The sequence below is a fragment of the Cyprinus carpio genome, chromosome A12, assembly GCF_018340385.1.
Source record: "Cyprinus carpio isolate SPL01 chromosome A12, ASM1834038v1, whole genome shotgun sequence".
Lineage (NCBI taxonomy): Eukaryota > Metazoa > Chordata > Actinopteri > Cypriniformes > Cyprinidae > Cyprinus > Cyprinus carpio.
In genome coordinates this window covers 2045136-2059815 of record NC_056583.1, presented here as the reverse complement: position 1 = coordinate 2059815, position 14680 = coordinate 2045136, and the positions used below count along the sequence as shown (strand labels likewise).

General features: G+C 34.5%; 1 protein-coding gene across 1 annotated transcript in view; it reads left to right on the top strand.

Moving 5' to 3' along the window:
• The window catches only part of tanc2b (tetratricopeptide repeat, ankyrin repeat and coiled-coil containing 2b), a 39402-nt gene that overhangs the window by 2066 nt on the left and 22656 nt on the right, over positions 1-14680 (top strand). Inside the window, exon 3 of the mRNA XM_042767114.1 lies at positions 9479-9604. Coding sequence (XP_042623048.1) covers positions 9479-9604 — 126 coding nt within the window. The remainder of the gene's footprint in view (positions 1-9478; positions 9605-14680) is intronic.

Below are 14680 nucleotides of genomic sequence, written 5' to 3'. Positions count from 1 at the left end.
ATATTAATAATAAATACTAAAATATTAATAATACATTATAAATAAGTGATAAAATATGTATAAAATAATTCATTATTTATGTTGCATTTCAAATATTTATAATTAATGATTAATGTTTTAGTATTTATAGTGAGTATATAATAATAAAAAAATAAAACTATCAAACCAACCAACCAACCAACCAACCAACCAACCAACCAATAAATATAACTATCTATCTATAATGATAACTAATAATAAGTAATGAAAATATTAATATTTTAATAACAAATACTATATAAACAGTATTATAACAAATACTAAAATATTAATAATAAATTATAAATAAGTGTTAAGAATACAAAATATTAAATATTAAAATATAAAATAGTACACATTTACATATTTTATGAATATTTCAGTATATATACAGTAGAGGTCAAAAGTTTGGAAACATTACTATTTTTAATGTTTTTGAAAGAAGTTTCTTCTGCTCATCACGCCTGCATTTATTTGATCAAAAAAATGTAATATTGTGATATATTATTACAATGTAAAATAATATTTTTTTTTTAATTTATTATACTTTAAATTATCATTTATTTCTGTGATGCAAAGCTGAATTTTTAGGATCATTATCACATGATCCTTTAGAAATCATTCTAATATGATGATTCATTATCAAAGTTGGAAACAGTTCTGCTGCTTAATATTTTTCAGAACATGTGATACTTTTTTAGGATACTCTAATGAATAAAAAGTAAAAAAAAAAAAAGAAGCTATGTTTTTAAAATATAAATATTTTGTAATAACAATATACACTACTGGTCAGTAATTTGGGGTCAGTAATTTTTTTTTTCTTTCTTTTTTTTTTTTTATAAAATCAATACTTTTATTCAGCAAGGAGTTTTAAAAATTGATAAAAAGTGATAGTAAAGAAAATATATTATTAGAATATATATCATTAGAATTTTTTTTTTATTTTTGAATAAATGCAGTTCTTTTTTAAACCTTTTTGATTCATCAAATATATTAGACAGCAGAACTGTTTCCAACACTCATAATAAATCAGAATATTAGAATGATTTCTAAATGATCATGTGATAGACTGGAATGTTACATGTGACACTGAAGGCTGGAGTAATGATGCTTAAAATTCAGCTTTGCATCACAGGAATAAATAATTTTTTTTAAGTATATTCAAATAGAAAACTATTATTTTAAGTTGTAATAATATTTCACAAGATTACTGTTTTTTTCTGTATTTTTGATCAAATAAATGCAGGCTTGATGAGCAGAAGAGACTTCTTTCAAAAACATTAAAAATAGTAATGTTTCCAAACTTTTGACCTGTACTGTATATATATATATACTATATAAAACTATATATAGTTTTTGTTGTTGTTTTAAATAGATTGTTATAATATGTAGTATATATGATCACATTTATCGTAATTTGTACTGAAAAAAAAGTGTTTCTTTAAATGTCATTCTATTTTAAGTCAGCCTCCTTATATTCAAATGCAGTTCAAAAGGAATTTAAAAGGCATTTTTGATTGGGTTCTGAATGGCGTGTGACCCTGGTGTCTCTCCAGTGTTCAGTCGGGTCACACCATTACAGCTCAGAGCAACCTCACTCTTCAGAGCAATCCCAGCTCAGCTCAATCATACAGCTACTCAGAGCCATCAAACTGCAGTTAGTGACGCAGTCAGCCCGGGTCGTGGACTATATGTTTTAGCTCTGCACTGCCGGGGCGGCGTTAACAGGAGATAAGAGGCGTCTAATAGTGGCAATAATGATGAGCCTTGTGGAATAGCGCTCCCTGAAGTAAAAGCTAAATCTGTCTGATGATGTTGTTATGTCTCTTATATAACGCAGCGCCTCTTCATTGCTGGCTGATTGTGTTATTGTCCAAGAAATCAGCATTGTTGTATTTATGAGAAGAATCGTTTTTTTTGAAGAGAGAGCACAATGAGTTATGGTTATCTTGAAGGAAAGTGACTCTCAAAAGGGCAAGTGATATAAAAGATTATTTCTTAATTGAGAAACCGGCTGGTATTCACGCTTGTGAACAGGAGTGATGCAGTGCTCTGGAAAACCATACAAATCTGACAGCAGCATTAATCATATTGCAAATCCGACTGCGGCAAGCAGTGCAGATCGGTCTGGAAAATATACTGTGTGATCTACGGATGAATTTTTCTTTGATGAATATCTACAGAATGAAGTTAACACACAAATGACGGTTCTGTCATTATTTACTCATCGTCAGGACCTTTGTTGCACCTGTACAACTTCAAGGTGAAATTTTGAAGAATATTATGGCTGCTTTTTCCATATAACAAATCAAATGAAGAGTAAGGTTGTCAAAATGAGAAAAAGCACATTCAAATTAGCATAACGGTGATCCATATGACTTGGTGGTACGAGTTATAAAGTCTTACAAGAAGTGGACAAAGTCATCATTCACAGTCATTACTAGCATGTCTTATGAAGTATATTCCAAGGCTTATGAATTTATTCAAGAAGTCGGTATTCACAGTCATTAATGTTCCCTCTCCACTAAAAAACAGCTTTATAGGTTGCATTTCAAACATTAATTTAATATTTATTATTAATGTGATATTTCTTACAAATAAGTATAATCTATTGTTTATTTATTTATTTATTTTTTGATGACTTATTTTAGTAGCCCTTATGAATTTAGAAGATTTTGGAAAGTATACTGTTGATCTACGTGATCTAAAGAGCTTTTCTTTTTCATATGCAATGCTAAAATATCTACAGTTAAAGTTTAAACCCAAATAACATGAACTGATCTGTGCAACACATAAGCTGAATTTGTGAACAACCTGGCTGTTCTTTCCATATAATAAAAATGTCAATGGAAACTGGGGTTGTCAAGCTCCGACATTTCACCTTAAAATGACCATAAAGGTGGTCAGTATGACTTGGTGGTATGTTGCAAGACCTCTAAACGCCATACGATAAGTGATTATTCACATTCATTGATATTCATCCCTACGGAATCTCTGTAAAAAGCAATACGAAAGTCATATAACCTTGAAAATGACATGTCAGCAACATTTGATTCTAAATGACATTGGTTCTTCTTGAGATGAAACCTTATAACAACCACCATATTTGATCTGTGAACTACAGCAGAGAAAAACTGTCAGTCTGTCTCATAAAGTTATCACATGGCTTCATAAGTCTTTGAATATAACGCATGAGTCTCCTGGATGATTTTTTATGATGCTTTCATCATAAAAAGCTCCAGTCGCCATTCACTTTGACTATATGAAAAAAAAAATCCAGGATATTCTTAAAAAAAAAAAATTCACCAATTATGTCCACGGAAAGAAAAAGAAATCCATCCAGGTTTATAGTGAATCATATCAGAATCGTGGAAATGTATTCAGCACATTGGTTTGTCCAGGTCACAGCCAGAGCTGATTGTTTATTCAGTGCGGGCAGTGCCGGTCGGGATCGTGGGAGCAGATGTACTCATTAAACATGTATCGTAACGTGTCTTTTACATCAGTCAGTCAGAATCACAATGAGGCAAATCTCCACAGTGGCCATCTGAATGTCTTTTCAATGCTAAGTCTGTAGTAACGCAAGGCTTAACGTAACCTTATAGTATCCGAGCGAGCTGAAGTAATACTAATGCGTGTTGGTAAAGTCCCATCGGCCTCCGAGAAGAGAGCCGAGCGATGTGAGACCCCATTAGTAAGAGAAACCAGAGATTAAAGCCCTGTTTAGATGAACTAGATTTTCCTGAGGTGATTTTAGTCCGGTCTGAATCGCACATGTGTTTGCTAATTGCTCACAGTTTGGAAAAGATCCAGATGCAATATAATATTTTATCTTTTCATTTTATTGCACTTTTGATGAATATGCAAAGCTACCATTATTATCAACACATATTTAGACCTATTTTTTTAAAGTTGCCGCCTGCTTGAATCCCATCAAGAATAACAAGAGAAAGAAGTCAATAATAAGAGCATTCTCAGATTTCTCAAAATGGTTTTGTGATCACATGACTTTCCCAAATCCATATCAAATCTGCAAAAAAATTTTCCTCAGTAATTTTGTCTTGATTTGCAATACAAATATCTAAACATAACAAAATTGACTTAAGATAAAAAGTCTTGTTTATTGAAAAATGTATAAAGTGTGTCAATGGGATAAGAAAAATAAACTTTATTTCAAGAGGAAATAAGTTAATTTTCCTTACTCATCTGACAGGTATTTTGCCTTGTTTTAAGCATAAACTTGTTTTTTCAAAATTTATTTTAGAAATAGTTCACCCTCTGCAGTGAATGGGTGCCGTCAGAATGAGAGTCCACACATCTGATAAAAACATCATAATAATCCACACCACACCACTCCAGTCAGTTAACATCTTCTGAAGCCAAAAGTTGTGTGTTTGTAAGAAACAAATCCATTAGTGATGTGTTTAAACTTTAAATCATTGCTTCTGTCCAAAATAAGAGTCCTTTATCCATAATGTCTGTATCAGGAGAAAAATCTGCACAGATCATGCACCTTTTACAAGCCAAAACAGCTCTAATCAAATATGTAGGTGGATTTAGATGTGAGAGACAACAGAGTATGGACTTTTTCTCTGGACGAAGCATTATTATGGATTATGAACTTATATTTTAGCTTAAAGCAATGGTTTGTAGTTAAAAACGTCTTAATGATGGAATTGTTTCTTACAAACACACAGCTTTTCGCTTCAGAAGACATGAACTGATGGACTGGAGTGGTATGAATAACTTGTGGATTATTGTGATGTTTTTATCAGCTGTTTGGACTCTGATTCTGACGGCACCCATTCACTGCAGAGCATCCATTGCTGAGCAAGTGATGTAAAACTACATTTCTCCAAATCTGGTCTGATGATGAAACAAACTCATCTACATCTTAGATGGACTGTGTGCGAGTAAATTTTCAGCAAATTTTCATTTGTGGATGAACTATTACTTTAAGTCATTTTGCTTCTCAAGTAAACGTATCTTGATTAAATAGTTGTACAAGACAAAAAATTTTTTTGCAGTGTACAGAGATCATCTGTATCAGTACACGTAGTCGTCGCTTAATAATCATAACTCAAACATCGCTTAGAAAACAAATCTCATCCGAATGAGATATGTGTAGGAGGAAAAAATGAACGTCTGTAAAAGAAAGATGAAAGGGCAACGATATAAATAATGTACTGAGGTAAGTAATAATCTCAGTGAAAAGGAGAGCGAGAAATACTCACTATCACTCCAAATGATGTAACGAGGAATGAATAAAAGGGAGGAAAGAGAAAGAAAAGGGGGATGAAAGAAAAAAGAGTGATGATAATGGCAAGGTAAGGGATTATGGGTGAGAAGTGGAACGAGAGAGATGGAGATAAGATGAAGGGAGAGGAGAATGCCGGCTGCTGATTGGCTGAGCTCCGGTGGTGGAGGAGATCAAAGCCCAGTCCCCCAGAGCTCACCATCAGATTCTCGTCCGCACAGAGACCGGCGGAGAAACCGGGGAGTTGAGGAGGTGTGCAGATTGTAGATTATGTAATGTTGTAGAGGTATTGTGTTGTGTGTAGCTGAAAGGAGAGATACTGATGACATGTAAACGTCCTGATTAGAGGTTTCTAGAAGAGAATGAAAAGGAAGAATAGGGATGGAGGTGTGACGTAACACAATAAAACCTGAGCTTAAAGGGATAGTTCACGTAACAAATGAAAATACTGGCATTGTTTACTCTCCCTCATATAACTACAAACCCTGTCGTCTGTGAAACACAGAAGAAGATGTTTAGCAGAATGTCCAGGCTGGGGACAGAGAATGGGGTTGAGCTCAAAAATGACTTTATTTGCACTTTATTCCAAATCATCCGAAAGCCATGTGAGAGCTAACTGCCTGATTTTTACAGGAATTAATACTTTTATTTAGCAAGGATGCATTAAACTGATCAAAAGTGACATTTGAAATGTTAACAAAAAAAGTTTTTTCAAATAAATGCTGTTCTTTTGAACTTTCTATTCATCAAAGAAAATATGAAGCAGCACTACTGTTTTCAATGTTGATAATAATCAGAAATGTTTCTTGAGCAGCAAATCAACATATTAGAATGATTTCTGAAGATCATGTGACACTGAAGACTGGAGTAATGATGCTGAAAATACAGCTGCGCATCACAGAAATAAATTACATCTTATAGTATATTACAATAATCAAATTATTACATAAAATAATTAATATGATTTGCATTGACTAATTTTCTGATTAGTGTTTTGTTATTTTGGTGTTATTTATACACTATTATTCACTATTATAGTTTTTCTAATATATATTTTTTGCTTTTAATATATATTTTAAATAATATTTGATTATATAGAATATAATTTGATAATACATCATTTATATTTCCAGTTGTCATGCCAATTTTAGTTTAGTTTTTAGTTATTTTGTTTTGTGCATTTGTCTTTTTTCTTAGTTTTTGTTCATTTCAAACTAAAAATTTACTTCAAATTAAACTTATGTCAGTAAGCTGCCGAGGCATACTGTGTTTTTTGTTTGTTTATGTATTTATCATCTATATCATGATATTTTATTTGACTATATTTATGTTCTAATGTAACTTATGTAGCCCTGCCTCATTCAGAAGATTCACATAATAACTTTTGTTAACTCTACATTAAGTAAATCCACTTCACCGTTTAATTACTCTTCAACAGTGATGTTAAAAAATCACCGCAAAAAATGAAATTCAAAGACAAAATTCTAAAGATGGCTGTGCGCTTGTTTCTCTTACGGATGAGGTCTATAGAGATGAGCAGCCAGGACGTTTTCTTTTGTGTTCCATGGAAGAAAGGAAGTCATGCAGGTCGGGAACAACATGAAGATGATTAAGTGGTGACAGAACCTTCATTTATGTGTGAATTACTCTTTTAATTCGGACTGAACGAAGTCAGGCTGTGTTGCTTGGTTGGAATAATTTCAGTTACATTTGTATTTCCGTAACAAGACACTAACTGGTCCAGTAAGGGCAGCTCAGCCTGACTCAGCTCAGTTTAAAATGCATTGGAAGGTCCTCGTGAGAACAGAATATCTTTAATTCTATTCGAAAGCTGCTGTAATTGCTTGTTTCCCAGTCTCATTGCAAGCAGAACCTCAGATTCGTCCACCTGCGGTGCACCTGTGACTCTGAACACACTCGTTTCCACACACTCAAACTCAATTTTAAAAGTATTATCTCAGGACAAGGATGTCTTGTCATATGCACACAAGCACACATGATAGCACACACAAGCACACCCAAAATCAATTTCAACATGATTACTTTTTTTTGCAGAGTGCCCTTTCTATTTCATCCGATGCACTTACAATGAGACATCCATTCAAACAAAGTCATTCTGAGAAGAATCCTTGAACTCTGTGGAATATTCTGTTCCTGTCTAAAGCCATCGAACTGAAAATAACACATACTGCGTCTCAAAAAACTACAAGTCTCTCAAAGAAAATTACAGTTGTGCTCTCAGATGGGTTTGAGCTACAGTAGTGACTACTGTCATGATTATTTCATCATTATACCATGAAAATGTGATTAATAATAACAACAGTTATACTGATTATAATATCATATTTATATATTAATCATATAAGAATTTTGCACATTAAAAGCACCATGAAAGTGGTCCAAATGACTTGATATTTATGGACTCCACTTATGATTGGATACTCCACACGTTGGATATCAGTTAACGCCAAACGCCACATGTTTTCATGTTAACACTCCACCATATTTGGTACTTTAACAAGTGTTGTTATTTTATTATTTGTATGTTATTTTTATTTTACAATCAGTTCCTTGATGTATCTATTAATGTCAGTTAATGGACCTGAGCTGACATGGACTAAAAATGAACAGTTGTATTTTTATTAACTAACATTAACAAAAATGAATAAATACTGTAACAAATGTATTACTCATTGTCAAAAAAACAAAACAAAAAAAGCATTTTCTCAGAATTTGCTAAAAATTTTCAAAGCATTTTCTCAGATATAAACTTAGAACTGCAAGATGTTAACTGGCAATTGCGAGTTTGTAACTAGATATAAACTTAGAATTATGAGGGGAAAAAGTCAGAATTGTGAAATAAAATGTCACAGTTACCTTATTTATTTATTATTCCATGGTGGAAACAAAAAACAGAATTGCGAGCTGTAAACACAAAATTCAGAGAAAAACAAAGTCAGAACTGAGATGTAAACCAAAACATTGTAAACCAAAATGCAAAGCAAAACAAAAATAGGATTCTGACTTTATTTCTCTGAATTGTAAGAAAAAAAATCTGAATTGTGAGATAAAAAGTCAGAATTACTTTTTTTACTTTTATTTTTTTTATGACAGAAATGGGCTTTCATAGAAACATTATTTATTGTGAAAATGTATTTGTTTATTTCTTTTATTTACTTTTTTTTAAGAACAAATAATTACCTTGTTAAATGATTTCACTAATTGTTAGTAACATTGGCGAGATCCACCCAGCTCCAGTTCACACAAATCCCGTCCTGACTGGCTGACTGGCAGGATCTTTCTGTCAGACACTCGGACTCCAATCCAACCCCTCCCCAAAATTCCCAGCTGCTGCGCTCATCCCATATACAGAAGTATTCCTGCCCAGCTCACTTCCCATGGATCCCAGTCATTTCCAGTCCTCATGCACATTCACACATTCAGTCCAGTCAGAGCAGAACTAGACCACCACATGCTCATGCTAGGACCCAAATGGAGACGCTCCTTCACAAGAGCTTAGAGGCTTGGAGAGATTTTGTACCAGAGTGGCTGTCCTGGACCGAGGGATAAGTGTAGTGTTCACATTTGCAGCTCCAGACCTTCTGTCTTCCCGATCCGGATTTAATCAGGCTGTTGTGATCATCTCCAGCCTGTCACTTTATACTGTAAATCTGGGCTTTTATCAGATTATGATATGCATTTCATGTGACAAACTGTTTGTGAGCATCGTTATGGAATGAACTCACGCATTCACATCCTAAGGGTTCCTTTCTTAAATTCTCTCTCTCTCTCTCTCAAACACTACCTTTATGTTACAGATTGCTATGCGGGTAGCTAGGATATTCTGATTGGCTATGTGTGCTTTACTATGGTGTTTTGTATGTTTGCCTGATGGTAAGGCATATCTATGCATTTGCTACAGTATATCATTCTGAGTGGTTGCTATGCAGTTGCTATGATTTTTCATGTGGTTTCCAGGGGCCAGTATATATATATATATATATATATATATAGGATATATATATATATATATATATATATATATGAGTGGTTGCTGGTGTGTTGCTACGCATTTGCTAGGGTATTCTGAGTGATTGTTAAACAGCATAAGCAATGCTAATGAGAATGTTAGGTCTGATCAGATGAGCTCATCTTCATCCTGGTGTTTTTATGTGTCTCATCACGTGTTTTCTGTCCCATCAGCCACCAGTTCGGCTCATCTGGAGGACCTGGCGTATCTGGATGAGCAGAGACACGCCCCCCTGCGCACCTCCCTGCGGATGTCCCGACAGAACACGGGCGTGGGCCGCTCCGGGCAGGACCTGCGAGGTGAGCGACGGCTCGTACCGCGCGTTCAGCTGCTTAGCTTCCGTTCACATGAGCCTGATGTTGTCCGTGAATGTCAGCTCATAGATATATTTGGTCAGAAGGTGTGCACAGATCAGCAGCTCCATTCTCTCATTGACTCTTTGCAGTGTGAGCGTTTGTACTGACAGCAGGGCTGCGTCCTCATCTGCTCTCTGTCTCTGTGTGCCAGTGTCCACTGAGACGCTGCGTTTAATATGGAGATAGAATTGTTGCATAATTCCAAATAAATAGATTATGATCCACAAATAAATGTAAAGAGATTTAAAAAATTAAACTTATTGACAAATAAATAGAATGAGATCCACATGAATTAAATTCACAAATAAATAAAATGAGATTTGCAAATAAAGAACATATTAATATCTTTTTATGTCACAAACACAACTTTGCCTGGCATTCATTTGTGAATCGTGTCCTGTGCATTTGTGGATCTCTGCACGCATTTATGGATTTTGAAACATTTGTTGCGTCAAGACTCTGACAATCCACAAATGGCCCAGATGGTGTCTCTCCAGCCTGCCTCAAAGCCTGTGCTGTCCAGCTATCATGCATCTTCACATTGATCTTCAACAGATCCCTGGAGCTGCTTCAAACGCTCCACCATCATCCCTGTACCCAAGAAACCAAAAACCACCTTCACAAAAAACCAAAAACCATATCCTAAAACATCTGAGGTCATGAAGTAATTTGAGAGACTGGTGCTGGCCTACCTGAAGGACATTACTGGACCCTTGCTGGACCCCCTGCAGTTTGCTTACAGAGCAAGCAGGTCTGTGGATGATGCAGTTAATATGGGATTGCACTATAACCTCCAACATCTGGACAAACCAGGGACTTATGCAAGGATCTTGTTTGTGGACTTCAGCTCTGCTTTCAACACCATCATCCCGGACACCCTTCAGAATGAACTCACACAGCTCTCTGTACCCACCTCCATCTGTCAGTGGATCAGCAGCTTCCTGACAGACAGGCAGCAGATAGTCAGCACCGGAGCTCCCCAGGGCTGTGTTCTCTCCCCTACACTAACGACTCTCTACACAAATGACTGCACCTCTAAAGACCCCTCTGTCAAGCTCCTGAAGTTTGCAGACGACACCACAGTCATCGGCCTCATTCAGGACGGAGACAAGTCTGCTTACAGACAAGAGGTTGAGCAGCTGTCTGTCTGGTGCAGTCACAACAACCTGGAGCTGAACATGCTCAAAACTGTGGAGATGATCATTAACCACACAGACTTCAACATTAAAAACACTCAGGTTCCTGGGCACAACCATCTCTCAGGACCTGAAGTGGGTTATTCACATTGACTCCATTGTGAAAAAGGCCCAGCAGAGATTGTACTTCCTTCGTCTGCTGAAAAAGTTCAACCTGCCACAGGCGCAGATGACACAGTTTTACTCGGCTATTATTGAGTCGGTTCTGTGCTCTTCTATAACTGTCTGGTTTGGGTCAGCCAGCAAATCAGATTTAAGAAGACTGCAACGGACTGTAAGGACCGCAGAAAGGATCATTGGTGTGCACCTGCCCAGTCTTCAGGACTTGTGCAACTCCAGAGTGAAGAAACGGGCAGGTAACATCATCACAGACGCCTCTCACCCCGGACACAACCTGTGTGCACTTCTCCCCTCGGGCAGACGCTACAGATCTCTGTGCACTAGAACATCTAGACATGAAAACAGTTTTTCCCCCCATGCCATCTCCAGCTTAAACAGCTAACATATGAATCATTACCTGTGTTCTGTAATTATTTTCCGTAAATCATTCTACATCTTTAATTATTGCCTTTCTCAAGTTTTATGCAAATACATATGCATATATCTTTATTTATAAAGTTCTATATAGAGTAAAAATCCACAAATATGCACATAAATAAATCCACTGATCCAGATTCATACACATTATTTATTGCTAATTAGTCTTACTAATTTTTGTATGCATGTATGTATGTAATGTAAATTTGCGCACACCTGGCGAATAAAACAAATTCATATACTCAAATATGTATATATGTACCAGGAGCACCTTAAAAAAAAAAAAAAAAACGCAACAAATTCCTCGTGTGTTTGCGCACACCTGGCGTATAAAGCTAATTCTGATTCTGAAATGTGTGGACTCTATAACCATGCATTTGAATGAAGGAACATTCACTAGAAATGTCCACAAATGTGTGTAGAGATCCACAAATGCACAGGACGCGATTCACAAATGAATGCCAGGAAAAGCTGTGTTTGTGACATAAAAAGATATTTATATGTTTTTTTTATTTGCAAATCTCATTTTATTTATTTGTGAATTTAATTCATGTTTGTGAAACTCTAATATTGTTTTGTGGATTCTCATTCTATTTATTTGTCAATATGTCTAATTTTTTAAAATCTTTAAACTGATGCAAATAGTTAATAATAAATGATGCCTTGATTTAAAAAAAAAAAATTGCAGAAAGCTTGTAGATGTTTGTGTATGTTATTTTGTTTGTTTTTCCGTTTTTGTTTTTCATGTATTTATGACTGACAAATATGTATTGGTTTATGTTAAAATTGTCAAAAAAATTTAAATGGATGGAAATTATATATGTTATACAAAAACATAAATCTTACATTTAGGCCTACATATTATATTTATATTATTATTTTTATTATTATTATTTTATCTTGTATTGTTTTGTTTTGTTTGTTTGTTTGTTTTTTTGAGTGCCAAACAGATGTATTTTAGTTAACTAAACTAAAACCATAAAAAATACAGTTTTGTTACTTGAAATAAAATAACGAAAAATTTGATAACTACACTTGATCTACTAAAATAACTCAAATTAAAACTAAACTAAAACAAAAATAAAAATGAATAAAAACTATATAGGCATTTAAGAAAACTGAAAAAAAAAACATGACAAAAACATCAAAATTACTAGAAAATTAACTTAAAATAAAAGTAAAAAATAAAAACACATTTTAAATATTAAAGAAAACTATAATAGTATCTCAGTGATACTAAAATAACAGTGGTGCTACACATGCTGAGATGAAGGAAGCAGAAAGTGATTTCACACAGGCCTCTGCTGATGTCCACTGGGTGAGGACTCATCTGGACTCCTACTTTATCTTCAGCAGATAATTAGGAGACCAGGGCCTTGGAGTGACCTCAAATCCTCCGTTTCCCCAGATGCTCACACACACACACACACACACAATCTCTCACACACACACACACACACACACACACACACACACACACACACACACACACACACACACACACACACACACACACACACACACACACTTACTCACTCACTCACACAATGCTTGCTGACGTTGGACAGTGTTACGCCTGCTGGTCTGGTGAGCCGCTCTCACCTGGTGAATAATTAAAATAGATCTCACTGCATCCGGTTCGCAATCAGGAGAGAAAATGCCAAGGTGACTCTCGTAATATGGCTTATTATTAACCAGCACCTCGAGGAACCGTCGTCCTCCTGACAGCCATTAACATTCGAAGTCAAACTCAAACCCAACATTCATGCATGTTTTAGCCACAAGAAATAAATAAATAAAATAAAATAAAATAAAATAAAAAAAAATAAAAAAAAAAAAAATAAAATAAAAAAAAAAAAAAAAAAAAAAATAAACACAAACATAAAAAAATACATTTAAAAAGTAAAAAAAAAAATTGTGTTGAAGTGATGTGTACAAAAATAATACATTTAAAAAGTAAAAAGAATAACATTTTAGACTAACAGAATATCAAAAATTGCTATTCAAACTACAATTCAAAAGTTTGGTGTTGTAAGTTAAAAAAAAGTTTTTAAAAGACTCATCTGCTCATCAGAAATACAGTAAAACAGTAATATTGTGAAATATTATTTCAATTTTAAATAACTGTTTTCTATGTGAGTATATTTTAAAATATAATTTATTCCTGTGATGCAAAGCTGAATTTTTAAATCATTACTCCAGTCTTCAGTGTCACATGATCCTTTAGAAATCATTTGAATTCTTATTATTATAATTGTTGAAAACTTGTATTTTTCGCTGGATTCTTTGTTGAATCAAAAGTTTGACAGAACAGCATTTATTTGAATTAGTAATCTTTTGTAACACTTTAAATGTGTTAAGTCACTTTTGATCAATTTAATATGTCCTTGCTGAATAAAAGCATTCTTTTCTTTTTAAAAAATCATATTGACCCCAAACGTTTGAACGGATACAGAAGAAAAAACTATTATTTTACTCAAAGAAATATTTAAAAAAGGAACAGTGGCCTATTTTAACTGCAAACATTAAAAAAGCAGAGGGACGATTTGAAATGATTTGTTCTGGCAGTGAACACTATGCCACACAAATGTAGTGTGTAGAGTTTAACTTATTAAACACGGAGCATAACATCCCTGTAAAGTAACTTAAGCACAGCACTTTACTGTGTGTCTCTCGTCTTGATACAACACTCTCGCTATTAGTCATCATGATTAGCCGCCTGTATGTGAGCGCTGGCTTATTTCACCGCGTAACTGGATTAGCAGCACTCCGTGTGAGCTATTTACTGTCATGACTGATCGCTAAACCAGTCGCTTGATTTGAAGTACTCTGCCAATAATGCAAAGCGTCTTTAGGTGTGTGCAGCTGTTTGTATAACCCTTACAAAACCTCTACAACTGAAGTGATGGCATATCAATCGCTAGAGCACCATAATGTTTTCATTTACCACTCATTACACATTGACAATGGCAAGAGATGTTTCTTGAGCAGCAAATCAGCATATTAGAATGATTTCTAAAGATCATGTGACACTGAAGACTATTCAAGAATATTCAGCCTTAACATCACATGAATAAATTACATTTTACAGTATATTACAATAGAAAACAGTTATTTTAAATTGCAATAATTTTTCACAATAATGCTGTTTTTACTGTATTTATAATCAAAATAAATGCAAGTAAATGCTTTGGTGAGCAGAAGAGACTCTTTCAAGGATTTTTCGCTGGTAGTGTAGAAGTCAGGGTCGCGTCAGACTATCACTCACACCGTTTAAAAAGCCTTA